At 41.0% G+C, this 26,510-nt stretch overlaps 1 protein-coding gene across 1 annotated transcript in view; it reads right to left on the minus strand.

The window, feature by feature from the left end:
• Nucleotides 1-26,510, minus strand: part of LOC128666040 (solute carrier family 13 member 1) — a 135,003-nt gene that overhangs the window by 75,711 nt on the left and 32,782 nt on the right. The window contains exon 4 of the mRNA XM_053720405.1: nt 17,810-17,985. Within this exon, the coding sequence (XP_053576380.1) occupies nt 17,810-17,985 (176 nt within the window). The remainder of the gene's footprint in view (nt 1-17,809; nt 17,986-26,510) is intronic.

The raw sequence follows: 26,510 nt of genomic DNA on the forward strand, positions 1-26,510 counted from the left end.
CGCGCGCACACCCTACACATACAAATTACACATACTGTAAATGCACACACACCCTGCACATACAAACTACACATACTGTAAACGCACACATACACCCTGCACATACAAACTACACATACTGTAAACGCACACACACACCCTGCACATACAAACTACACATACTGTAAACTCACACACACACCCTGCACATACAAACTACACATACTGTAAACGCACACACACACACCCTGCACATACAAATTACACATACTGTAAACGCACACACACACCCTGCACATACAAACTACACATACTGTAAACGCACACACACACCCTGCACATACAAACTACATATACTGTAAACGCACACACACACCCTGCACATACAAACTAAACATACTGTAAACGCACACACACACCCTGCACATACAAACTACACATACTGTAAACGCACACCCATACACACACCACACATACTGTACACGCGCGCACACCCTGCACATACTGTAAACGCACACATACACCTATTCCCCTTGTTCCACACTATCAGTGCATTTTATAGATAAAGATAATGAAGATGTAAAAACTCTCAAATGGCAAGTCATTGAAAAAGTTGGTTTACCAGAGAGAGGAGGAAACCTAGATATGCTACTATCTAAACGGGAGGCATTTTGGATTTTCTCTTTGCAAACGAGGCTGCCACTAGGTTTTAATACTGAAGGGGATTTAATAAATGTTTGGAGATAACTAATGATATTTTTCTCTTTCCCTCCCCCAAACCCCCCCCCCCTTTCCCTGCAATAATTGTATAACAACCTTAGAAATTGTAAAGTTTAGTCTCTAATGATTGTAGTTATAACAAACACTTTCAAATAAGTCAGGATTAAAACTTAATATGGGTCTATGTTAACATATAATAAAGCCCATCATAACGTTTAAAGGCTTTTTCCCTTAATACTATGAAAATTGTTAAGTGATTTATATCATGAAGAGATAAGATAAGGGGAAGAAATAGAGAAGAAAAAACTTGATTCTTAGATTCAGTACTAGTTGCAGGAGATAATCGGGTGGGAGGGAGGGTAAAGGGTTTAACAGAGTAACGTCTAGATTTAACAAATTAACCTATCAGAACGTAGTGATGCCTTTAAAAGGGTATAGGAGGGTAATAGGACTTAGGCTTCTGATGACGGCGTAAGCCGAAGCGCGTCAAGCCCTTTGTCTGATACTTGCAAGTGTGTATTTTAACCTGTGTCCATGCTGCTTTATTGTGTTCAATAAAGTGTGTTTTATCCTGAAGCACAACACTCCAAGTTCTTTTCTATAAACGCACACATACACCCTGCACATACTGTAAACGCACACATACACCCTGCACATACTGTAAACGCACACCCATACACACACTGTACACACACATACACACCCTGCACATGTACACATACAGTACACACACTACACATACTGTAAATGCACACCCATACACACACTACACATACTGTATACACACTGTACACACGCACACACCCTGCACATCTACACATACAGTACACACACACACACTACAGATATTGTACATGCACACATACAAACTAGGAAAAGGAGAGAAAGTTTGCGGTATTACTGTGTGTAAATGCATATATGAAAACAGTATATATATATATATATATATATATATATATACACACACACCATAGCCAGTATAACATCAAAAGTCAATTTAGCTTATAGCTCACAGCTCGAGCCAAGTACCGTAGCGGGACATAGGATACACAGTTCAAATTCCATAAAACAGAATAGAATAAACGGTGATGACTTACTGCTAAAGTTCCATGCGCAGATCATAGGGTGTCAAATGACAGGCGAAAGGCCGGTATATTACCTTCGGCTAGATTCCTATCTCTAGGGGAGCCCATGTAATCCCTCTGCGTTCGATCCCTGGGTGCAAGCAGTTGCGTTCCTGCTACCGCTCCCGCCGCAAGACTCCGTTCTATGACGAGTTAGTTGAGCGGCTACTCCACATACAAACTACACATACTCTACACACACACACACACACACTACACATATTGTACACACACAGTACATGCGCGCACACCCTGCACATACTGCACATGCACACATACAAACTACACATACTGTACACACGCACACACACCATGCACATGCATACATACTGTACACCTGCACACGTACAGAGTACACATACTGTACACACACATCATCTACACATACTGTACACACACACGCTCAAACCCTGCACATGTGCACATAAAAAACAAAATTTATGCTTACCTGATAAATTTCTTTCTTTTGCGATGTACCAAGTCCACGGATTCATCCTAACTTGTGGGATATTGTCCTTCCTGACAGGAAGTAGCAAAGAGAGCACCACAGCAGAGCTGTCTATATAGCTCCCCCCTTAACTCCACCCCCCAGTCATTCGACCGAAGGCCAAGGAAGAAAAGGAGAAACTATAAGGTGCAGAGGTGACTGAAGTTTACATAAAAAAATACTATCTGTCTTGAATAGACAGGGCGGGCCGTGGACTCGGTACATCGCAAAAGAAAGAAATTTATCAGGTAAGCATAAATTTTGTTTTCTTTTGCATGATGTACTGAGTCCACGGATTCATCCTTACTTGTGGGATACCAATACCAAAGCTTTAGGACACGGATGAAGGGAGGGACAAGACAGGAACCTAAACGGAAGGCACCACTGCTTGCAAAACCTTTCTTTTAAAAATAGCCTCCGAAGAAGCAAAAGTATCAAATTTATAAAATTTTGAAAAGGCATGAAGCAACGACCAAGTCGCAGCCTTACAAATCTGTTCAACAGAAGCATTATTTTTAAAAGCCCATGTGGAAGCTACCGCTCTAGTAGAATGAGCTGTAATCCTTTCAGGAGGCTGCTGTCCAGCAGTCTCATAATCCAAACGGATGATGCCTTTCAGCCAAAAGGAAAGAGAAGTCGCCGTACCCTTTTGACCCCTACGCTTTCCAGAATAGACAACAAACAAAGAAGATGTTTGACGAAAATCTTTGGTTGCCTGCAAATAAAATTTCAAAGCACGAACCATGTCCAAGTTGTGCAACAGACGTTCCTTCTTACAAGAAGGATTAGGACACAGAGAAGGAACAACAATTTCTTGATTGATATTCCTGTTAGTAACAACCTTAGGTAGGAACCCAGGCTTGGTACGCAAAACCACCTTATCAGCATGGAACACAAGATAAGGAGAGTCACATTGTAATGCAGATAGTTTAGAAACTCTTCGAGCTGAAGAGATAGCAACTAGGAACAAAACTTTCCAAGACGGGGGGGCGGAGCCTATAGTTGTTGCGAGAGGACATGTTTGTGTTGAGCTCCTGATTTCTACTGGGCAAATAAGGATTATTCCCTCCTGAAATTGCATTAATATCATAAAGATATTTGCCGAGGTGTCTTGTGAAACCCCAGAGAGGTTTGTGAGTGTTTTCATTAATGTGGACCTTTCTATGTTCCTCAGCTCACCGGCTTGGAGACTAGCCACGTGGCAGGGAGACCTTCACTGTGAGTTTGTTCCCTCAAGTCAGTAGGGCATGCTTTCCCCATTAGGATTGAAAGATCATTGGCAGCGAACAGTGCTGCACTATTAGCAATCTAACCAACCTATTCATGGTCAGGTTGGACCCTAAGTAATTCTCTGGCATCATCTAAAAACAAACTAGCTACTATACAACTAAACACTAACGTCTAGCCTGCAGCGGATTTTGAGAATGGAGGCCGTACACAGATGGGAAGAAACGATCACTCAGCTTATAGATAACCAATCTCTGCATTTTAAATCCGAACTGAGCAAACTACTTTCCCCTGCACCATTAGCAGAGAAACACCACTTTATCATAATGGACAAACGTCCCGGAGACAGTGACAGAGACATTATACCACGTGTTAATGATCCGATCAATGCAGAAATATACCATTGCTCTATCCAAGAGAGCTGTGTGGACCATACAGAAAAGGAGTACTTGCCTAACTTCAAACATCAGAAGGAAGATCTAATGACCTTAGGAGCCTTTGCGGGGGATCCCAGGACCTCCGTAGTTCTACCGCAGCTCACACTTCACAGTGAAAGTGCTAGGGAGACCCCGAATACTGTGAGTAGAGATAACATTCACGCAGCCGACTATAGGAATCAGAGTGGGGCACAAGTTGGAATTCCTAACCTATCATCCCCCAGCCCTAACGGCACAGTCAGCTGTATTTCCCCACCCTCGGCTACGGACATCATCAGAAAAGGACAACGGATGGGGAGCCCCGACCCTACAGAACTGTGTATTACCAAGGCCGATCCCAAGCAGCGACAGAATTTATATTCATTTGCCTCAATACAGGCGGGTGCAGTGGCCACTAAGCTGACTCCTTTACCGCTGCAATCGGAGTGTGGTAGTTACACCGAGATATCGGGCGCGATCATCACGCCCAGGCCACAGCTTCAATGTGCTGCCAACACGGAACAGAAAGGAGAAAGTCTCATCTTGAAAAGTTGTATGGCCGTGGGGCAGATAAATCCTTTCCCAATCAGAGGTATGGACAGATCTGGAATAGGATAAAATAGCTCAGGTATCGGCTCATGGACAGCATAGGATTTGGCCCATATTATGATCAGTAATGCTATTTTTGTTGAGAGACTTGGGTGAGAACTATACCCCTAAAACCAAGGAGGAGATATATCTGTACTTAGTATCATAATAGGTCTGTCAAATTTAGTTAAAACTATAGTTTCACGCTACTATAAGGCTGGGGCTATAAGTTATCACTATATAATTATAAAGTGTGGCAAGCATGACAGTCATCCCCTGATTCATGACACGTCGAACACAGAGCCAGCCTAGTTCACTGTGTGCAGGTTTCTGCTGCCATTCATGCCCTAGACTTATTTCAATACCTGGTAACCCCCCCAGAAATAGGGAATGTCCCACAATAGATGTGAATAGTTTCCTGTCATATGTTTATCATTATACCACAAATGTTTTGGCTATCTAAGTTTATGTTTATGATGTATATTACTTTAAGATCGATGTGTATTGTTGCATGGAAATATGAGTTCCTTTACTTAATGTTGAGATTACACCCACAAAGCGTAGGTCAGGTACATGTGTTGGTCTCAATGTTCATGCCAGTATTATATACTTTTATATATGTGAGGCCAGCAATACCCCAAGGTTGCCCACACCTCTTGATATAAAATTATACCTAAGTGTTGTACAGAGCAAGCACTTTTATATACCACATATCAAATCCCTTCTATTTATTTCCAGTACTGGTACTTCACTACCCACATTATATGCCATACATAGGTAAATGGGGCTAACATAGAATTATTTTATACAAAGCTAGTTATTTAGAGATTTACACACTCCATAGAACCTACGTATATACGATTTAACTCTGCTATAATGTTTTGTTGACATGTCCTATATAGCCTGACCTTTACATACTACTGTTAACCCTGCAAGTTATGCTATTTTTACTTTCATTGATATTACCTAGGTTACTAAAATGTTGAGAATGTTGCATCACCATCATGGCCCATGAGTGGCCTTAGAGATGTATTAGTCCCCCTTCTTTATGTTACATGAAAATGCATGGGTCCAAGAGTGGCCCTTTGTTTATTAGGGGAATTATAAACTTTAAAAATGAGGTTTAATTTAGGTTTGATTTATATATTTTAACGACACTGTCCTGTGTCCTGGAATAGCGGACAATATTTTGCATAGCTTCTTAATTTCATGTATTTATCATATTTTTCCTATGATTGTCTGTAATATTTTTCTTGAAACCTCAATAAAAACATTTAAAAAAATAAAATAAACTTTCCAAGACAAAAGCTTAATATCTATGGAATGCATGGGTTCAAACGGAACCCCCTGAAGAACTCTAAGAACTAAATTTAGACTCCATGGCGGAGCAATAGGTTTAAACACAGGCTTAATTCTAACCAAAGCTTGACAAAAAGCCCGAACGTCTGGAACATCTGCCAGACGCTTGTGCAACAAAATAGACAGAGCAGATAGCTGTCCCTTTAGGGAACTAGCTGATAATCCTTTCTCCAATCCCTCTTGGAGAAAAGACAAAATCCTAGGAATCCTGATTTTACTCCAAGAGAAGCCTTTGGATTCGCACCAAAAAAGATATTTACGCCATATCTTATGATAAATTTTCCTGGTAACAGGCTTTCGAACCTGAATCAAGGTATTTATGACTGACTCAGAGAAACCCCGCTTTGATAGAATCAAGCGTTCAATTTCCAAGCAGTCAGTTGCAGAGAAATTAGATTTGGATGCTTGAATGGACCTTGAATCAGAAGGTCCTGTCTCAATGGCAGAGACCATGGTGGAAGGGATGACATGTCCACCAGGTCTGTATATCAAGTCCTGCGTGGCCACGCAGGCGCTATCAAAATCACTGATGCTCTCTGCTGTTTGATTCTGGCAATCAAACGTGGAAGGAGAGGGAAAGGTGGAAACACATAAGCCAGGTTGAACGACCAGGGTACTGCTAGAGCATCTATCAGTACAGCCTGAGGATCCCTTGACCTGGAGCCGTAACGAGGAAGTTTGGCGTTCTGACGAGACGCCATCAGATCCAAACTCTGGTGTGCCCCATAGCCGAACCAGCTGAGCAAACACCTCCGGATGGAGTTCCCACTCCCCCGGATGAAAAGTCTGACAACTTAGAAAATCTGCCTCCCAGTTCTCTACACCTGGGATATAGACCGCTGACAGATGGCAAGAGTGAGCCTCTGCCCATTGGATTATCCTTGAGACCTCTATCATCGCTAAGGAACTCTTTGTTCCGCCCTGATGATTGATATAAATTACAGTCGTGATGTTGTCCGACTGAAACCTGATGAATGCCTGGAGAGCATTGAATATCGCTCTTAAATCCAGAATATTTATCGGTAGGAGAGCCTCCTCCCGAGTCCACAAACCCTGAGCTTTCAGGGAATTCCAGACTGCACCCCAGCCCAGAAGACTGTCGTCTGTCGTCACTATAACCCATTCTGGCCTGCGGAAACACATTCCCTGGGACAGATGATTCTGTGGCAACCACCAAAGAAGAGAGTCTCTGGTCTCTTGATCCAGATTTAATCTGAGGAGATAAATCCGCATAATCCCCATTCCACTGATTGAGCATGCATAGTTGCAGTGGACTGATATGCAAGTGAGCAAACGGAACTATGTCCATTGCCGCTACCATTAGTCCGATTACCTCCATACACTGAGCCACTGACGGCCGAGGAATGGAATGAAGAGCTCGGCAGGTGGACAAAATCTTTGATTTCCTGACTTCCGTCAGAAATATTGTCATGTCCACCGAGTCTATCAGAGTCCCTAGAAATGAAACTCTTGTGAGGGGGGAAAGAGAACGGAGGGAGGGTATGACCCTTCCCTCCAGTAATGTCTGAAATGATCTCTTTCAATGCAGGCCCGAATAGGGTCTTACCTTTGAAAGGGATGGACAAAAACAGAATTTATGCTTACCTGATAAATTACTTTCTCCAACGGTGTGTCCGGTCCACGGCGTCATCCTTACTTGTGGGATATTCTCTTCCCCAACAGGAAATGGCAAAGAGCCCAGCAAAGCTGGTCATATGATCCCTCCTAGGCTCCGCCTACCCCAGTCATTCGACCGACGTACAGGAGGAAATATGCATAGGAGAAACCATATGATACCGTGGTGACTGTAGTTAGAGAAAATAATTCGTCAGACCTGATTAAAAAAACCGGACACACCGTTGGAGAAAGTAATTTATCAGGTAAGCATAAATTCTGTTTTCTCCAACATAGGTGTGTCCGGTCCACGGCGTCATCCTTACTTGTGGGAACCAATACCAAAGCTTTAGGACACGGATGAAGGGAGGGAGCAAATCAGGTAACCTAAATGGAAGGCACCACGGCTTGCAAAACCTTTCTCCCAAAAATAGCCTCTGAAGAAGCAAAAGTATCAAATTTGTAAAATTTGGCAAAAGTGTGCAGTGAAGACCAAGTCGCTGCCTTACATATCTGGTCAACAGAAGCCTCGTTCTTGAAGGCCCATGTGGAAGCCACAGCCCTAGTGGAGTGAGCTGTGATTCTTTCAGGAGGCTGCCGTCCGGCAGTCTCATAAGCCAAACGGATAATGCTTTTAAGCCAAAAAGAAAGAGAGGTAGAAGTTGCTTTTTGACCTCTCCTTTTACCAGAATAAACAACAAACAAAGAAGAAGTTTGTCTGAAATCTTTAGTGGCCTCTAAATAGAATTTTAGAGCACGGACTACGTCCAAATTGTGTAACAAACGTTCCTTCTTTGAAACTGGATTCGGGCACAAAGAAGGTACAACTATCTCCTGGTTAATATTCTTGTTGGAAACAACTTTCGGAAGAAAACCAGGCTTAGTACGCAAAACCACCTTATCTGCATGGAACACCAGATAGGGCGGAGAACACTGCAGAGCAGATAACTCAGAAACTCTTCTAGCAGAAGAAATTGCAACCAAAAACAAAACTTTCCAAGATAATAACTTAATATCTACGGAATGTAAGGGTTCAAACGGAACCCCTTGAAGAACTGAAAGAACTAGATTAAGACTCCAGGGAGGAGTCAAAGGTCTGTAAACAGGCTTGATTCTAACCAGAGCCTGAACAAACGCTTGAACGTCTGGCACAGCTGCCAGCCTTTTGTGAAGTAAAACAGATAACGCAGAAATCTGTCCCTTCAGAGAACTTGCAGATAATCCCTTCTCCAAACCCTCTTGTAGAAAGGATAAAATCCTAGGAATTTTTATCTTGTTCCATGGGAATCCTTTAGATTCACACCAATAGATATATTTTTTCCATATCTTATGGTAAATTTTTCTAGTTACAGGCTTTCTAGCCTGAATCAGAGTATCTATTACAGAATCTGAAAACCCACGCTTTGATAAAATCAAGCGTTCAATCTCCAAGCAGTCAGTTGGAGAGAAACCAGATTCGGATGTTCGAATGGACCTTGAACAAGAAGGTCCTGTCTCAAAGGTAGCTTCCATGGTGGAGCCGATGACATATTCACCAGGTCTGCATACCAAGTCCTGCGTGGCCACGCAGGAGCTATCAAGATCACCGAAGCCCTCTCCTGGTTGATCCTGGCTACCAGCCTGGGAATGAGAGGAAACGGTGGGAAAACATAAGCTAGGTTGAAGGTCCAAGGTGCTACTAGTGCATCTACTAGAGTCGCCTTGGGATCCCTGGATCTGGACCCGTAACAAGGAACCTTGAAGTTCTGACGAGACGCCATCAGATCCATGTCTGGAATGCCCCATAATTGAGTTATTTGGGCAAAGATTTCCGGGTGGAGTTCCCACTCCCCCGGATGGAATGTCTGACGACTCCGAAAATCCGCTTCCCAATTTTCCACTCCTGGGATGTGGATTGCAGACAAGTGGCAGGAGTGATCCTCCGCCCATTGAATTATCTTGGTCACTTCCTCCATCGCCAGGGAACTCCTTGTTCCCCCCTGATGGTTGATATATGCAACTGTCGTCATGTTGTCTGATTGAAACCTTATGAATTTGGCCTTTGCTAGATGAGGCCAAGCTTTGAGAGCATTGAATATTGCTCTCAGTTCCAGAATGTTTATCGGGAGAAGAGATTCTTCCCGAGACCATAGACCCTGAGCTTTCAGGGGTTCCCAGACCGCGCCCCAGCCCACCAGACTGGCGTCGGTCGTGACAATGACCCACTCTGGTCTGCGGAAGCTCATTCCCTGTGACAGGTTGTCCAGGATTAGCCACCAACGGAGTGAATCTCTGGTCTTTTGATCTACTTGAATCGTCGGAGACAAGTCTGTATAATCCCCATTCCACTGTCTGAGCATGCACAGTTGTAATGGTCTTAGATGAATTCGTGCAAAAGGAACTATGTCCATTGCTGCAACCATCAATCCTATTACTTCCATGCACAGCGCTATGGAAGGACGAAGAACAGAATGAAGAACTTGACAAGAGCTTAGAAGTTTTGATTTTCTGACCTCTGTCAGAAAAATTCTCATTTCTAAGGAGTCTATTATTGTTCCCAAGAAGGGAACTCTTGTTGACGGGGAAAGAGAACTTTTTTCTATGTTTACTTTCCATCCGTGAGATCTGAGAAAGGCTAGGACGATGTCCGTATGAGCCTTTGCTTTTGACAGAGACGACGCTTGAATCAGGATGTCGTCCAAGTACGGTACTACTGCAATGCCCCTTGGTCTTAGAACCGCTAGAAGGGACCCTAGTACCTTTGTGAAAATTCTCGGAGCAGTGGCTAATCCGAAAGGAAGTGCCACAAACTGGTAATGCTTGTCCAGAAAAGCGAACCTTAGGAACTGATGATGTTCCTTGTGGATAGGAATATGGAGGTACGCATCCTTTAAATCCACCGTGGTCATAAATTGACCTTCCTGGATGGAGATCTAGAATTGGTCTGAACGTTCCCTCTTTTTTGGGAACTATGAACAGGTTGGAGTAAAATCCCATCCCTTGTTCTCTTATTGGAACTGGATGAATTACTCCCATCCTTAACAGGTCTTCTACACAATGTAAGAATGCCTGTCTTTTTATTTGGTTTGAAGATAATTGAGACCTGTGGAACCTTCCCCTTGGGGGTAGTTCCTTGAATTCCAGGAGATAACCTTGAGAAACTATTTCTAGTGCCCAAGGATCCTGAACATCTCTTGCCCAGGCCTGAGCAAAGAGAGAAAGTCTGCCCCCCACCAGATCCGGTCCCGGATCGGGGGCCATCCCTTCATGCTGATTTGGTAGCAGTGGCAGGCTTCTTGGCCTGCTTACCCTTGTTCCAGCCTTGCATCGGTCTCCAGGCTGGTTTGGGTTGAGAAGTATTACCCTCTTGCTTAGAGGATGTAGAAGTAGAGGCTGGTCCATTTCTGCGAAAGGGACGAAAATTAGGCTTATTTCTAGCCTTAAAAGACCTATCCTGAGGAAGGGCGTGGCCCTTTCCTCCGGTGATGTCTGAAATAATCTCTTTCAAATCAGGACCAAACAGTGTTTTGCCCTTGAAAGGGATGTTAAGCAATTTTGTCTTGGAAGACACATCCGCTGACCAAGACTTTAGCCAGAGCGCTCTGCGCGCCACGATAGCAAACCCTGAATTTTTCGCCACTAATCTCGCTAATTGCAAAGCGGCATCTAGAATAAAAGAGTTAGCCAATTTAAGTGCATGAACTCTGTCCATAATCTCCTCATACGAAGATTCCTTATCGAGCGACTTTTCTAGTTCTTCGAACCAGAAACACGCTGCCGTAGTGACAGGAACAATGCATGAAATTGGTTGAAGAAGGTAACCTTGCTGAACAAACATTCTTTTAAGCAAACCCTCTAATTTTTTATCCATAGGATCTTTAAAAGCACAACTATCTTCTATGGGAATAGTAGTGCGTTTGTTTAGAGTAGAGACCGCCCCCTCGACCTTAGGGACTGTCTGCCATAAGTCCTTTCTGGGGTCGACTATAGGAAATAATTTCTTAAATATAGGGGGAGGCACAAAAGGTATGCCGGGCCTTTCCCATTCCTTGTTTACTATGTCCGCCACCCGCTTGGGTATAGGAAAAACATCGGGGGGCACCGGAACCTCTAGGAACTTGTCCATCTTACATAATTTCTCTGGAATGACCAAATTGTCACAATCATCCAGAGTAGATAATACCTCCTTAAGCAGTGCGCGGAGATGTTCTAATTTAAATTTAAATGTTACAACATCAGGTTCAGCTTGTTGAGAAATTTTCCCTGAATCTGAAATTTCTCCCTCAGACAAAACCTCCCTCCTGGCCCCTTCAGATTGGTGTGAGGGTATGTCAGAAGCGTTATCATCAGCGTCCTCTTGCTCTTCAGTGTTTAAAACAGAGCAATCGCGCTTTCTTTGATAAGTAGGCATTTTAGATAAAATATTTGCAATAGAATTATCCATAACAGCCGTTAATTGTTGCATAGTAATAAGTATTGGCGCACTAGATGTACTAGGGGCCTCTTGTGTGGGCAAAACTGGTGTAGACACAGAAGGGGGTGATGCAGTACCATGCTTACTCCCCTCATCTGAAGAATCATCTTGGGCACTATTATTATCTGTGGCATCATTGTCCCTACTTTGTTTGGACACCATGTCACAATTATCACATATATTTAAATGGGGAGACACATTGGCTTTCATACATATAGAACATCGTTTATCTGATGGTTCAGACATGTTAAACAGGCTTAAACTTGTCAACAAAGCACAAAAAACGTTTTAAAATAAAACCGTTACTGTCACTTTAAATTTTAAACAGAACACACTTTATTACTGAATATGCGAAAAAGTATGAAGCAATTGTTCAAAATTCACCAAAATTTCACCACAGTGTCTTAAAGCCTTAAAAGTATTGCACACCAAATTTGAAAGCTTTAACCCTTAAAATAACGGAACCGGAGCCGTTTTTACATTTAACCCCTATACAGTCCCAGGAATCTGCTTTGCTGAGACCCAACCAAGCCCAGAGGGGAATACGATACCAAATGACGCCTTCTATAAGCTTTTTCAGTGGATCTTAGCTCCTCACACATGCATCTGCATGCCTTGCCTTCCAAAAACAACTGCGCATTAGTGGCGCGAAAATGAGGCTCTGCCTATGACTAGAGAAGGCCCCCATCTGAAAAAGGTGTCCATACAGTGCCTGCCGTTTTTTAACAACAATCCCCAAGATTATAATAACTATAAAGCGCTATAATCTGTCAAATATGCTTAGCAAGTAATCGTTTTAGCCCAGAAAAATGTCTACCAGTTTTTTAAGCCCTCATAAAGCCTTTATTCTTATACTTAATCTAAGAAAATGGCTTACCGGTCCCCATAGGGAAAATGACAGCCTTCCAGCATTACCAAGTCGTGTTAGAAATGTGGCCATCATACCTCAGGCAGAAAAGTCTGCCAACTGCTTCCCCCAACTGAAGTTACTTCATCTCAACAGTCCTGTGTGGAAACAGCAATCGATTTTAGTAACGTTTGCTAAAATCATCTTCCTCTCACAAACAGAAATCTTCTTCTCTTTTCTGTTTCAGAGTAAATAGTACATACCAGCACTATTTTAAAATAACAAACACTTGATTGAAGAATAAAAACTACATTTAAACACCAAAAAACTCTTAGCCATCTCCGTGGAGATGTTGCCTGTGCAACGGCAAAGAGAATGACTGGGGTAGGCGGAGCCTAGGAGGGATCATATGACCAGCTTTGCTGGGCTCTTTGCCATTTCCTGTTGGGGAAGAGAATATCCCACAAGTAAGGATGACGCCGTGGACCGGACACACCTATGTTGGAGAAAGCTTAGATTTAGATGACACATCAGCTGACCAGGACTTAAGCCATAACGCTCTACGCGTTAAAATGGCAAAACCTGAATTCTTAGCCGCTAATTTAGCAAGATGAAAAGCGGCGTCTGTAATAAAAGAATTAGCCAACTTAAGAGCCTTAATTCTGTCCAAAATATCATCTAGTGGGGTCTCCATCTGAAGAGCCTCTTCTAGAGCCTCAAACCAAAAGGCAGCTGCAGTGGTTACAGGAACAATGCATGCTATAGGTTGAAGGAGAAAACCTTGATGAACAAAAATTTTCTTTAGGAGACCCTCTAATTTTTTATCCATAGAATCAATGAAAGCACAACTGTCTTCAATAGGTATAGTTGTACGCTTAGCCAGGGTAGAAATAGCTCCCTCCACCTTAGGGACCGTCTGCCATGAGTCCTTTATGGTGTCAGAAATGGGAAACATTTTCTTAAAAACAGGAGGGGGAGAGAACGGAATACCTGGTTTATCCCACTCCTTAGTAACAATGTCCGAAATCCTCTTAGGGACCGGAAACACATCAGTGTAAACAGGAACCTCTAAATATTTGTCCATTTTACACAATTTCTCTGGAACTACAATAGGGTCACAATCATCCAGAGTAGCTAAAACCTCCCTGAGCAATAAGCGGAGGTGCTCTAGCTTAAATTTAAATGCCATCATATCTGAATCTGTCTGAGAGAACATCTTTCCTGAATCAGAAATCTCTCCCTCAGACAGCAAATCCCTCATCCCTACTTCAGAACATTGTGAGGGAATATCGGATACGGCTACTAAAGCGTCAGAAGGCTCAGCATTTGTTCTTAACCCAGAGCTACTGCGCTTCCCTTGCAACCCAGGCTGCTTAGATAAAACCTCTGTGAGGGTAGTATTCATAACTGAAGCTATATCTTGCAAGGTGAAAGAATTAGACGCACTAGACGTACTTGGCGTCGCTTGTGCGGGCGTTACTGGTTGTGACACTTGGGGAGAACTAGATGGCAAAACCTGATTTCCTTCTGTCTGAGAATCATCTAATGCCAAACTTTTATAAGTCAAAATATGCTGTTTGCAATTTATAGACATATCAGTACAATTGGGACACATTCTTAGAGGGGGTTCCACAATGGCTTCTAAACAAATTGAACAATGAGTTACCTCAATGTTAGACATGTTTAACAGACTAGTAATAAAGCAAGCAAGCTTGGAAAACACTTTATTTAATGAAAAAAAACACAATTTGCAAAAACGTTACTGTGCCTTTAAGAGAAAAAAAGGCATACACAAACTGCAAAACAGGTTAAAATTGCTTCAATTTTTCTGAAATTTTAACAGTGTACCCACTAAGCTTTAGAAGGATTGCACCACAAGTTAATAAGCAATAAACCCCCAAATGAAAAAAAAACGGATTCATAAGTGTCTAAAACCGGTTAAAAACCCCTAAAGCACCTTGCCACAGCACTGCTGTGGCCCTACCTGCCCTTAGGAAGCGATGATATGGGGTTTAAAGCTTCAATTAGTCCCTCAGAAGACTATCAGGACCTCAGGAGAAATTGCTTGCTGCTTGTAAATGTAGGCCCTGCCCACCTCACTCGATGTTGCTGGGGCCTACACAAAACTAACAAAGCCTGCCTGAAAGCCATGTGGGTTATAAACAACCCCAAAGAACCCTCAAGCAAATGTCCCATAAACCAGAAAACGTTACTCCCAGACACAAAAACGTTTGTCCCAAATTTACATAACAAACTGAGTGCCCACAAAAAATTAACCCTTTATGCAAGATAGTAAAAACCTCTGATGACACTAGGATTACTGCTTACACTGTCAGCCTTTCTGAGTTAACACAGTCTCTGCAGAAAATATGACTGAACCTACCTCATTGCTGTATAGCAAGAAACCGTTCCTCACACTGAAGTTTTCCTGTACTCCTCAGCTTCTGTGGGAACAGCAGTGGACCTTAGTTACAAATGCTAAGATCATCATCCTCCACGCAGAAATCTTCATCTATGTTCTGCCTGAGAGTAAATAGTACAACACCGGTACCATTTAAAAATAATAAACACTTGATTGAAGATAAAATAAAACTAACAGTTTAACACCTCTTCTCTTTACCCTTCCTGCTTAGAGCCAGCAAAGAGAATGACTGGGGGTGAAGTTAAGGGGGGAGCTATATATACACAGCTCTGCTGTGGTGCTCTCTTTGCTACTTCCTGTCAGGAAGGACAATATCCCACAAGTTAGGATGAATCCGTGGACTCGGTACATCATGCAAAAGAAAATACACATACAGTACACACACACACACTGCACATGCACAAACCCTGCATATACTGCACATGCACACACACTAGGAGAAGACTGGAAACTTTTTACTTGGAGGACAAATAGAACTCAGTGGCCCAGGTACAGCAACTTTGCCCCCCAGCCCAGTCTGCCCCTGGCACACATACACACACACACACACACCATACTCATACTGAACACACAAACATATAAAAACACACAACACACGCACACAAACACACTACATATGCATGCACCCTGCACAAAACACACACTATGTAAATTACTACATGCACACACATTGTACAAACACAAGAGTACACACACGTACTACATAAACTACGCATACAGACTACAAAAAGTGCACAATTTTCTTCCTAGAGGGTATACAAACACTACACACTACACAAAAACTGCACACTACATAAACTACACACACAATGCAACTGCTCACTATTCCATTCCATTAAAAGGCTGCGCTAAGGGTTTAATATTTGAGGTCATTCCAATCCATAAAAGAAACACTTATTATGTGAGTTTATGTATGTTATTTAAATTGTATCTAATTTAACAGCCTTAACCACTGTGAAAAATGACTTGCTCAAAAAGTTAGTTTGTGGTAGGCAAATAGTACCTTGTGATACTGGTGCTTCGGTCAAAATATATTGATAAAATACTATAAGAACACAGCATTCAGATTAAAGTTTCATGATTTATACAGAGCATGCAATGAGCTTTCTAATGGTTTTCAGCTAGTCTGTACGGCTGTTTTTTCAGCTAGTCTGTACGGCTGTTAACGGCTCAAAATTTCATCAATCTCTCTTAGGCACAAATATGTAAAATTTCCTTTATAACTGGTATTTCAAAATGTCAAAACACATTTAAAAAACACACCATATTCAATCAAATCATATGAATAATTAAGAACTATATTAACTCTATTTTACATATAAAAGGAACTATAAATAGAAATATTTAATATATTATATTAATATGTTGCATATTAAAGTAACAATTCATAATTAAATAACTATTGTTTAAAACCATGAAAAAAAAAATATTATCTAAACATACAAGTCTGATATAGATGCAAATGAATTAGTTTTATATATATTAATATTAAAAAATATATGTGCATGCCAATTGTGGCCGAGTTGTTTACACGTGAAGGTTGTAAGCAGTCTGTCTGTAGTGGCTGAGAAACAGGCAGAAATGTAGAGGTTTAAATGTTATAAAGTATATTAATATAACAATGTTGGTTGTGCAAACCTGGGGAATGGGTAGTAAAGGCATTATCTATCTTTTTAAACAATAACAATTTTGGTGTTGACTGTCCCTTTAAACCATCTAGTTAGAGTTGCTAAGCAACATACTACTAAATGCTAATCTCCCTCTAAAAATGTCCAACTTACTGTATGCTAAATGAAAATAGGGGGAGGGTTACGGTTACAATCTTACAATAATTTTGTTCACTTGTAAAAAATAAAAGGAAAACGTGAACCAGATACAAAACAAACGCCAGTATCAGACAAAATAATTATTTCTACTGCTCAAAGTTAAAACCACTAATGTGAACTCATGAATGAGCCCATGAGTTATACTATATAATAGTATAAGCATTTCAACAACTAAACTATTTTATCCAGATTTTGTAGAACTTGCAAATTGATATTTATAAATCCGATCATGTGTGATGTCAGCAGTTATATGTGTGATGTCAGAAGTTGTGTGTGTGTGATGTCAGCAGTTGTGTGTGTGATGTCAGCAGTTGTGTGTGTGATGTCAGCAGTTGTGTGTGTTATGTCAGCAGTTGTGTGTGTTATGTCAGCAGTTGTGTGTGTTATGTCAGCAGTTGTGTGTGTTATGTCAGCAGTTGAGTGGGATGTCAGCAGTTGAGTGGGATGTCAGCAGTTGAGTGGGATGTCAGCAGTTGTGTGTGTGTGATATCAGCAGTAGTGTGTGTGTGATGTCAGCAGTAGTGTGTGTGTGTGATGTCAGCAGTTGTGTGTGTGTGTGACGTCAGCCGTTATGTGTGTCTGTGACGTCAGCCGTTATGTGTGTGTGATGTCAGCCGTTATGCGTGCGTGATGTCAGCCGTTATGTGTGTGTGATGTCAGCAGTTATGTGTGTGATGTCAGCAGTTATGTCATTGATGATGTAGGTAATGTTATGTAAATGTGTGAGATTATGACAACGCTACATACCTTCATTGTTCTGCTGGGTACTTGCTTTGGTGTTAGTTAAGGCTCTTTTCTCAGGTGCAGCGCTGTTAAGCTGACGCAGTACAGCGTCCACTATAGGCATCACCATGGCTGCTGTTGATGTGTTACTTAACCACATAGAAAGCAGAGAAGTGCAACTCATGAATCCCAGCAACAGCCTGCAAGCAATAATAACAGTAAATATAAGGACCTCAGCTACCTTCCTCTGTAGCTGTATATTACAAGATGTAACCTACACTTTCCATCTGTGAAAAATAAAGTAAATAATCCCTCATTTTGCAAATTGTTCTTAAAAATCACAATATTTAGGGGCTTAATAGTTACAATTGGTCATATACATGTCCAGCTCACAGACTTTATATCATGTCTAAATACAAAACAAAACTTTTTAGGATAAGGTGCATTTAGAAGCCCATATTAGTGGTCAAGGCTCAAACAGGTAAAAAAAAAAAAATTCTATTGTAGAGTGAAAGTGCAGCAATATTTTTTACTTGTGAAATATTACTTAAAGGAATATAAAAGAAATTTTTTTTTCATGGTGCAGATATATCATGCCATTTTAAGATACTTTTAAATGTACCATCTATTATATATTGATTATGTCCCTTTAAGTTAAATTACTCATTTTACGTCCACTTAAACCACTGGTTTTCAAAACTGTTCTCACGCCTCTCTAACAGGCCAGGTTTTCAGGATTATCTTGGGTGAGAGCAGGTAAAATAACCATGTTTACTAATCAGCTGATTACTTCACCTGTGCTCTAGTTCTGATAGCCTCAAAATCTGTCCTGTTAGGGAGGTCTGAGGACAGGGTTGAAAACCAGTGGTCTAAACTAATGCCATGATACTAATTCAAAATATGGTTGTGTTAAAGAGACATGAAACCCAAAAATTATATTTCATAATTCATACAGAGCATATTATTGTAAACAACTTTATTATTTACTTCTATTATCTAATTTGCTTTGTCCTCTTGGTATCCTTTGTTGAAAATCATACCTAGATAGGCTCAGAAGCAGCAAAGCACTACTAGGAGGTAGCTACTGATTGGTGGCTGCACATATAACTCTTGTTATTGACCACCCAATGTGTTCAGCTAGCTCCCACTAGTAAAATGCTGCTCCTTCGGCAAAGGATACCAATAGAATGAAGCAAATCTGATAATAGAAGTAAAATGAAACGTTGTTTAAAATTGTATTTTCTAGCCAGATCATGAAAGCAAATGTTTGGGTTTCATATCCCTTAAATTTCGAATTTAATTAGCAGGAATTTCTGAGCATAACTGATACTGAGCATAACCGATACTGAGCATAACCGATACTGAGCATAACCGATACTGAGCATAAGATACTTCCAACCTGCTCACTTGACCCTTTTCCTTCACAACTTCTTCCCTCTCTCTCTGCGTCACTAACCCCTACCCTAACTCATCTCTTTAACCAATCTCTCACTGCTGGCAAATTTCCCGATACATTCAAGCATGCGTCAATCATATCAATTCTAAAAAAGCCCTCGCTTTACTCCTTCACCCCTTTCTAACTGTCGACCGGTCTCCTTACTTCCCTTTGCCTCAAAATTATTTGAACAACTGGTCTATAATAGGCTAACTCAATTTCTCACATCTAACTCCTTACTTAATCCACTACAATCTGGTTTCCGCCCTAAACAATCAACAGAAACCGCTCTTACGAAAGTAACAAATTACCTGTTATCAGCTAAAGCAAAGCGCCACTACTCCTAACTAATTCTAATTAACCTGTCTGCTGCTTTTGACACAGTTGACCATCCTCTCCTAAAAATCCTACATTCATTTGGCATCCGAGACACAGCCCTCTCCTAGTTCATATCTCTCAAACCACTCGTTTTCAGTTTCTTTTAACAACATATCTTCTGATCCTTTGCCTCTCTCAGTTCGAGTACCGCAAGGCTCTGTCTTGGGTCCCTTGCTTTTCTCTCTCTATACATCCTCGCTTGGAAAACTTATAGCTTCCTTTGGATTCCAGTACCACTTATATGCTGATGATACCCAAATCTATCTTTCTTCTCCTGATATATCTCCCTCTTTACTCAACCAGATTTCCAACAGCTTCTTTGTAATTTTCTCTTGGATGTCTTCACACTGCCTCCAACTCAATCTGTCCAAAACTGAACTGCTTCTTATTCCCCCCTCTTTGAGACATCCAACACCTGACATCTCTCTGATAGTCGGAGACTCTATCCTCAACACCTAACCCCAGGTCCGCTGTTTTGGGGTCACACTTGACTCAGAACTCACATTCAATCCACAGATACAAACGCTTACCAAATCCTGCCGTCCACACCTATGCAACATTTCCAGAATTTGTCCCTTCCTTATTCAAAAACTACAGAAATACTAATTAAGTCCCTCATTTTGTCACACATTGATTATTGCAATCTACTTCTAAATAGCCTTCCAAAAAAAACGCCTGTCCTTCCTCCAATCTATTATGAATGCTTCTGCTAGACTCATCCACCTAAGTCGCCGATCTACATCAGCTGTTCCGCTCTGCCAGTCTCTACAGTGGCTCCCCATACACTCCAGAATATAATTTAATGTATTAACCCTAACTTACAAAGCACTCAACAGTCTAACTCCCAACTATATTTCCTCTCTCATCTTGAAATATTCCCCATCCTGTCCTCTCTGATCAACCTCTGACCTATGTCTCTCCACTCCTGTTATCTCTACGCCCCACACCCGTCTCAAAGACTTCTCACGTGCTGCTCCTGTCCTCTGGAACTCTCTACCCCACTCCATAAGACTGTCTCCAACCTTGTATAGCTTCAGACGCTCCTTGAAAACATACCTATTCAGAGAGGCTTACCATCTCTCCTCCATCCCTCATCCTAACCAAACTAATACATGAACTGCCTGACTCACTGCTGCAACTACAACCGATGTGACAAGCTACCCCCAACCTTATGTCTCTGCACCCTAAACCTGTAGACTGTGAGCTCTCCGGAGCAGAACCCTCATCCTCCTGTACCAGATTTGTTTCGTTTTTTTATATTTTGTATTTTATCACAAATCCTTGTCATTGTATACCCCTATCATTGTACCCAGGCTAAGGAATAGTGTGGCGCTATACAAATAAATGATAATAGTGTATAGATGCTCACTGTCTTATTGGCTATTGTGAACAAGTATACTGATACTGCAGTACACATCCTCATTGGTTTAATATTATCACACCTCTTTGTTTGACATGGACATACCTCCACAAGTCTTAAAAACATAATTTATGTAGGAACGTACCTGATAAATTCATGTCTTTCATATTGGCAAGAGTCCATGAGCTAGTGACATATGGGATATACAATCCTACCAGGAGGGGCAAAGTTTCCCAAACCTCAAAATGCCTATAAATACACCCCTCACCACACCCACAATTCAGTTTAACGAATAGCCAAGCAGTGGGGTGATAAGAAAGGAGTAAAAAGCATCAACAAAGGAAATTTGGAAATAATTGTGCTTTATACAAAAAATCATAACCACCATAAAAAGGGTGGGCCTCATGGACTCTTGCCAATATGAAAGAAATTAATTTATCAGGTAAGTTTTTACATAAATTATGTTTTCTTTCATGTAATTGGCAAGAGTCCATGAGCTAGTGACATATGGGATATCAATACCCAAGATGTGGATCTTCCACTCAAGAGTCACTAGAGAGGGAGGGAATAAAAATAAAAACAGCCATATTCCGCTGAAAAAATTAATCCACAACCCAAAAAAATAAGTTTATTTTCATTTTTGAAAGAAAAAAACTTAAAAATCAAAAGCAGAAGAATCAAACTGAAACAGCTGCCTGAAGAACTTTTCTACCAAAAACTGCTTCTGAAGAAGCAAATACATCAAAACGGTAGAATTTAGTAAATGTATGCAAAGTGGACCAAGTTGCCGCTTTGCAAATCTGATCAACTGAAGCTTCATTCTTAAAAGCCCACGAAGTGGAGACCGATCTAGTAGAATGAGCTGTAATTCTCTGAGGCGGGGCCTGACCCGACTCCAAATAAGCTTGATGAATCAAAAGTTTCAACCAAGAAGCCAAGGAAACAGCAGAAGCCTTCTGACCTTTCCTAGGACCAGAAAATAAAACAAATAGGCTGGAAGTCTTCCTGAAATCTTTAGTAGCTTCCACATAATATTTCAAAGCTCTTACACACATCCAAAGAATGTAAGGATCTCTCCAAAGAATTCTTAGGATTAGGACATAAGGAAGGGACAACAATTTCTTTACTAATGTTGTTAGAATTCACAACCTTGGGTAAAAATTGAAAAGAAGTCCGCAAAACTGCCTTATCCTGATGAAAAATCAGAAAAGGAGACTCACAAGAAAGAGCAGATAACTCAGAAACTCTTCTAGCAGAAGAGATGGCCAAAAGAAACAACACTTTCCAAGAAAGTAGTTTAATGTCTAAAGAATGCATAGGTTCAAATGGAGCCTGTAAAGCCTTCAGAACCAAATTAAGACTCCAAGGAGGAGAAATTGACTTAATGAAATTAATACGAATTAAAGCCTGTACAAAACAGTGTATATCAGGAAGTATAGCAATCTTTCTGTGAAATAAAACAGAAAGAGCGGAGATTTGTCCTTTCAAGGAACTTGCAGACAAACCCTTATCCAAACCATCCTGAACAAACTGTAAAATTCTAAGAATTCTAAAAGAATGCCAGGAGAATTTATGAGAAGAACACCATGAAATATAAGTCTTCCAAACTCTATAATAAATCTTTCTAGAGACAGATTTACGAGCTTGTAACATAGTATTAATCACTGAGTCAAAGAAACCTCTATGACTTAGAACTAAGCGTTCAATTTCCATACCTTCAAATTTAATTATTTGAGATCCTGATGGAAAAACGGACCTTGAGATAGTAGGTCCGGCCGTAACGGAAGTGGCCAAGGCGGGCAACTGGACATCCGAACCAGATCCGCATACCAAAACCTGTGTGGCCATCGCATACCAAAACCTGTGTGGCCATGCTGGAGCCACCAGCAACACAAAAGACTGTTCCATGATGATCTTGGAGATTACTCTTGGAAGGAGAACTAGAGGCGGGAAGATGTAAGCAGGATGATAACACCAAGGAAGTGTCAGCGCATCCACTGCTTCCGCCTGAACATCCCTGGACCTGGACAGGTATCTGGGAAGTTTCTTGTTTAGATGAGAGGCCATGAGATCTATCTCTGGAAGACCCCACATCTGATCAATCTGAGAAAACACATCTGGATGGAGAGAACACTCCCCTGGATGTAAAGTCTGGCGGCTGAGATAATCCGCCTCCCAATTGTCTACACCTGGGATATGCACCACAGAGATTAGACAAGAGCTGGATTTCGCCCAAGCAAGTATCCGAGATACTTCTTTCATAGTTTGGGGACTGTGAGTCCCACCCTGATGATTGACATAAGCCACAGATGTGATATTGTCTGTCTGAAAACAAATGAACAGTTCTCTCTTTAGCAGAGGCCAGAACTGAAGAGCCCTTAGAATTGCACGGAGTTCTAAAATATTTATTGGTAATCTCGCCTCCTGAGATTTCCAAACCCCTTGTGCTGTCAGAGATCCCCAAACAGCTCCCCAACCTGAAAGACTTGCATCTGTTGAGATCACAGTCCAGGTTGGCCAAACAAAAGAAGCCCCTTGAACCAAACGATGGTGATCTATCTACCATGTCAGAGAGTGTCGTACATTGGGATTCAAAGATATTAATTGTTATATATTTGTATAATCCCTGCACCATTGATTCAGCATACAAAGCTGTAGAGTTCTCATGTGAAAATGAGCAAAGGGGATCGCGTCCGATGCTGCAGTCATGAGACCTAAAACTTCCATGCACATAGCCACTGAAGGGAATGACTGAGACTGAAGGTGCCGGCATGCTGCGACCAATTTTAAACGTCTCTTGTCTGTTAGAGACAGAGTCATGGACACTGAATCTATCTGGAAGCCTAAAAAGGTGACCCTTGTCTGAGGAATCAAGAAACTTTTTGTTAAATTGATTCTCCAACCATGTTTCGGAAGAAACAACACTAGTTGATTTGTGTGAGATTCTGCAGTACGTAAAGACTGAGCTAGTTCCAAGATATCGTCCAAATAAGGAAACACCGCAATACCCTGTTCTCTGATTACAGATAGTAGGGCACCCAGAACCTTTGAAAAGATTCTTGGAGCTGTTGCTAGGCCAAATGGAAGAGCAACAAATTGCTAATGCTTGTCTAGAAAAGAGAATCTCGGAAACTGATAGTGTTCTGGATGAATCGGAATATGAAGGTATGCATCCTGCAAGTCTATTGTGGACATATAATGTCCTCTCTGAACAAAAGGCAGAATAGTCCTTAGTCACCATCTTGAAAGTTGGTACTCTTACATAACGATTCAAAATGTTTAGATCCAGAACTGGTCTGAATAAATTTTTCTTTCTTTGGTACAATGAATAGGTTTGAATAAAACCCCAGACCTTGTTCCTGAGGAGGAACTGGCATGATTACCCCTGAAGACTCCAGGTCTGAAACACACTTCAGAAAAGCCTGAGCTTTTACTGGATTTACAGGGATGCGTGAGAGAAAAAATCTTCTCACAGGAGGTCTTACTCTGAATCCTATTCGATACCCTTGAGAGACAATGCTCTGAATCCATTGATTTTGGACAGATTTTATCAAAAATTCCTTGAAAAACCTTAATCTGCCCCTTACCAGCTGAGCTGGAATGAGGGCCGCACCTTCATGCGGACTTAGGGGCTGACTTTGGTTTCCTAAATGGCTTGGATTTATTCCAATTTGAGGAAGGCTTCCAATTGGAAGCAGATTCCTTGGGGGGAGGATTGAGTTTTTGTTCCTTATTCTGACGAAAGGAACGAAAACGGTTAGAAGCCTTAGATTTACCCTTAGGTTTCTTATCCTGAGGCAAAAACACTCATTTTCCCCCAGTGATAGTTGAAATAATAGAATCCAACTGAGAAACAAATAAATTATTACCTTGGAAAGAAAGAGATAGTAATCTAGATTTAGATGTCATATCAGCATTCCAAGACTTAAGCCACAAAGCTCTTCTAGCTAATACAGCTAAAGACATGGATCTAACATCAATTTTGATATCAAAAATGGCATCACAAATAAAATGATTAGCATGTTGCAGTAAGCGAACAACACTAGATATGTCAGAATCCAATTCATGTTGCGCCAAATTTTCCAACCAGAAAGTTGATGCAGCCGCAACATCAGCCAAAGAAATAGTAGGTCTAAGAAGATGACCTGAATATAAATAGGCCTTCCTTAGATAAGATTCAAGCTTCCTATCTAAAGGATCCTTAAAGAAAGTGCTATCTTCCATAGGAATAGTGGTACGTTTAGCAAGAGTAGAAATAGCCCCATCAACTTTGGGGATTTTTTCCCAAAACTCTATAGATTTTGCTGGTAAAGGATACAATTTTTTAAACCTTGAAGAAGGAATAAAAGAAGTACCTGGCTTATTCCATTCCCTAGAAATCATATCAGAAATAGCCTCAGGAATGGGAAAACCCCTGGAGAAACCACAGGAGGTTTAAAAACAGCATTTAAACGTTTATTAGACTGAACATCAATAGGACTGGTTACCTCAATATCCAAAGTAATTAACACTTCTTTTAATAAAGAACGCATATACTCTATTTTAAATAAATAAATAAATAGCTTTGTCAGTGTCAATGTCTGAGGAAGGATCTTCTGAATCAGATAGATCCTCATCAGAAGAGGATAAATTATTATGTTGTTGGTCATTTGAAATTTCATCAGCTAAATGAGAAGTTTTAAAAGACCTTTTACGTTTATTAGAAGGTGGAAATGCAGACAAAGCCTTCATAATAGAATCAGAAACAAATTCCTTAAAATTTACAGGTATATCATGCACATTAGAAGTTGAAGGAGCTGCAACTGGCAATGTACTATTACTAATGGATACACTATCTGCATGTAAAAGTTTATCATGACAACTATTACAAATGACATTCGGTGGAATAATTTCTACAATTTTACAACAAATGCACTTAGCTTTGGTATAACCGATGTCAGGCAGCAATGTTCCAGCAGAAACTTCTGAGGCAGGATCAGATTGGGACATCTTGCACAATGTAAGAGAAAAAACAACATATAAAGCAAAATTATCTATTTCCTTATATGACAGTTTCAGGAATGGGAAAAAATGCAATAGCATAGGCCTCTGATAGCAAAAAGCAAGAGGCAAACAAACAAAGGGTATTGAAATAATGAAAAAATTTGGCGCCAAGTATGACGCACAACGTAACGTAAACTCTTTTTTGGCGCCAAAAATAACCGTAAATGACACACTTGCGTCACTAATGACGCTGCCGTGTGAAAGGTCTCGGCGTCACGTATGACGCCGGAAATGACGAAGTTGCGCCATAAACGTATTTTTTTGCGCCAAAAATTTCTCGCGCCAAGAATGACGCAATAAAGTTTAGCATTTGACGCACCCGCAGGCCTAATACCCGCAATTGTAAGAAGTAGTCAATTGAAAAAAGACTAAACCCCAGGTAAGAAATACATTTCTTAAAAATGTTTACATTCCCCAAATATGAAACTGACAGTCTGCAGAAGGAAATACATGAACCTGACTCATGGCAAATATAAGTACAATACATATATTTAGAACTTTATATAAAT

The sequence above is a fragment of the Bombina bombina genome, chromosome 7 (assembly GCF_027579735.1).
Source record: "Bombina bombina isolate aBomBom1 chromosome 7, aBomBom1.pri, whole genome shotgun sequence".
NCBI lineage: Eukaryota > Metazoa > Chordata > Amphibia > Anura > Bombinatoridae > Bombina > Bombina bombina.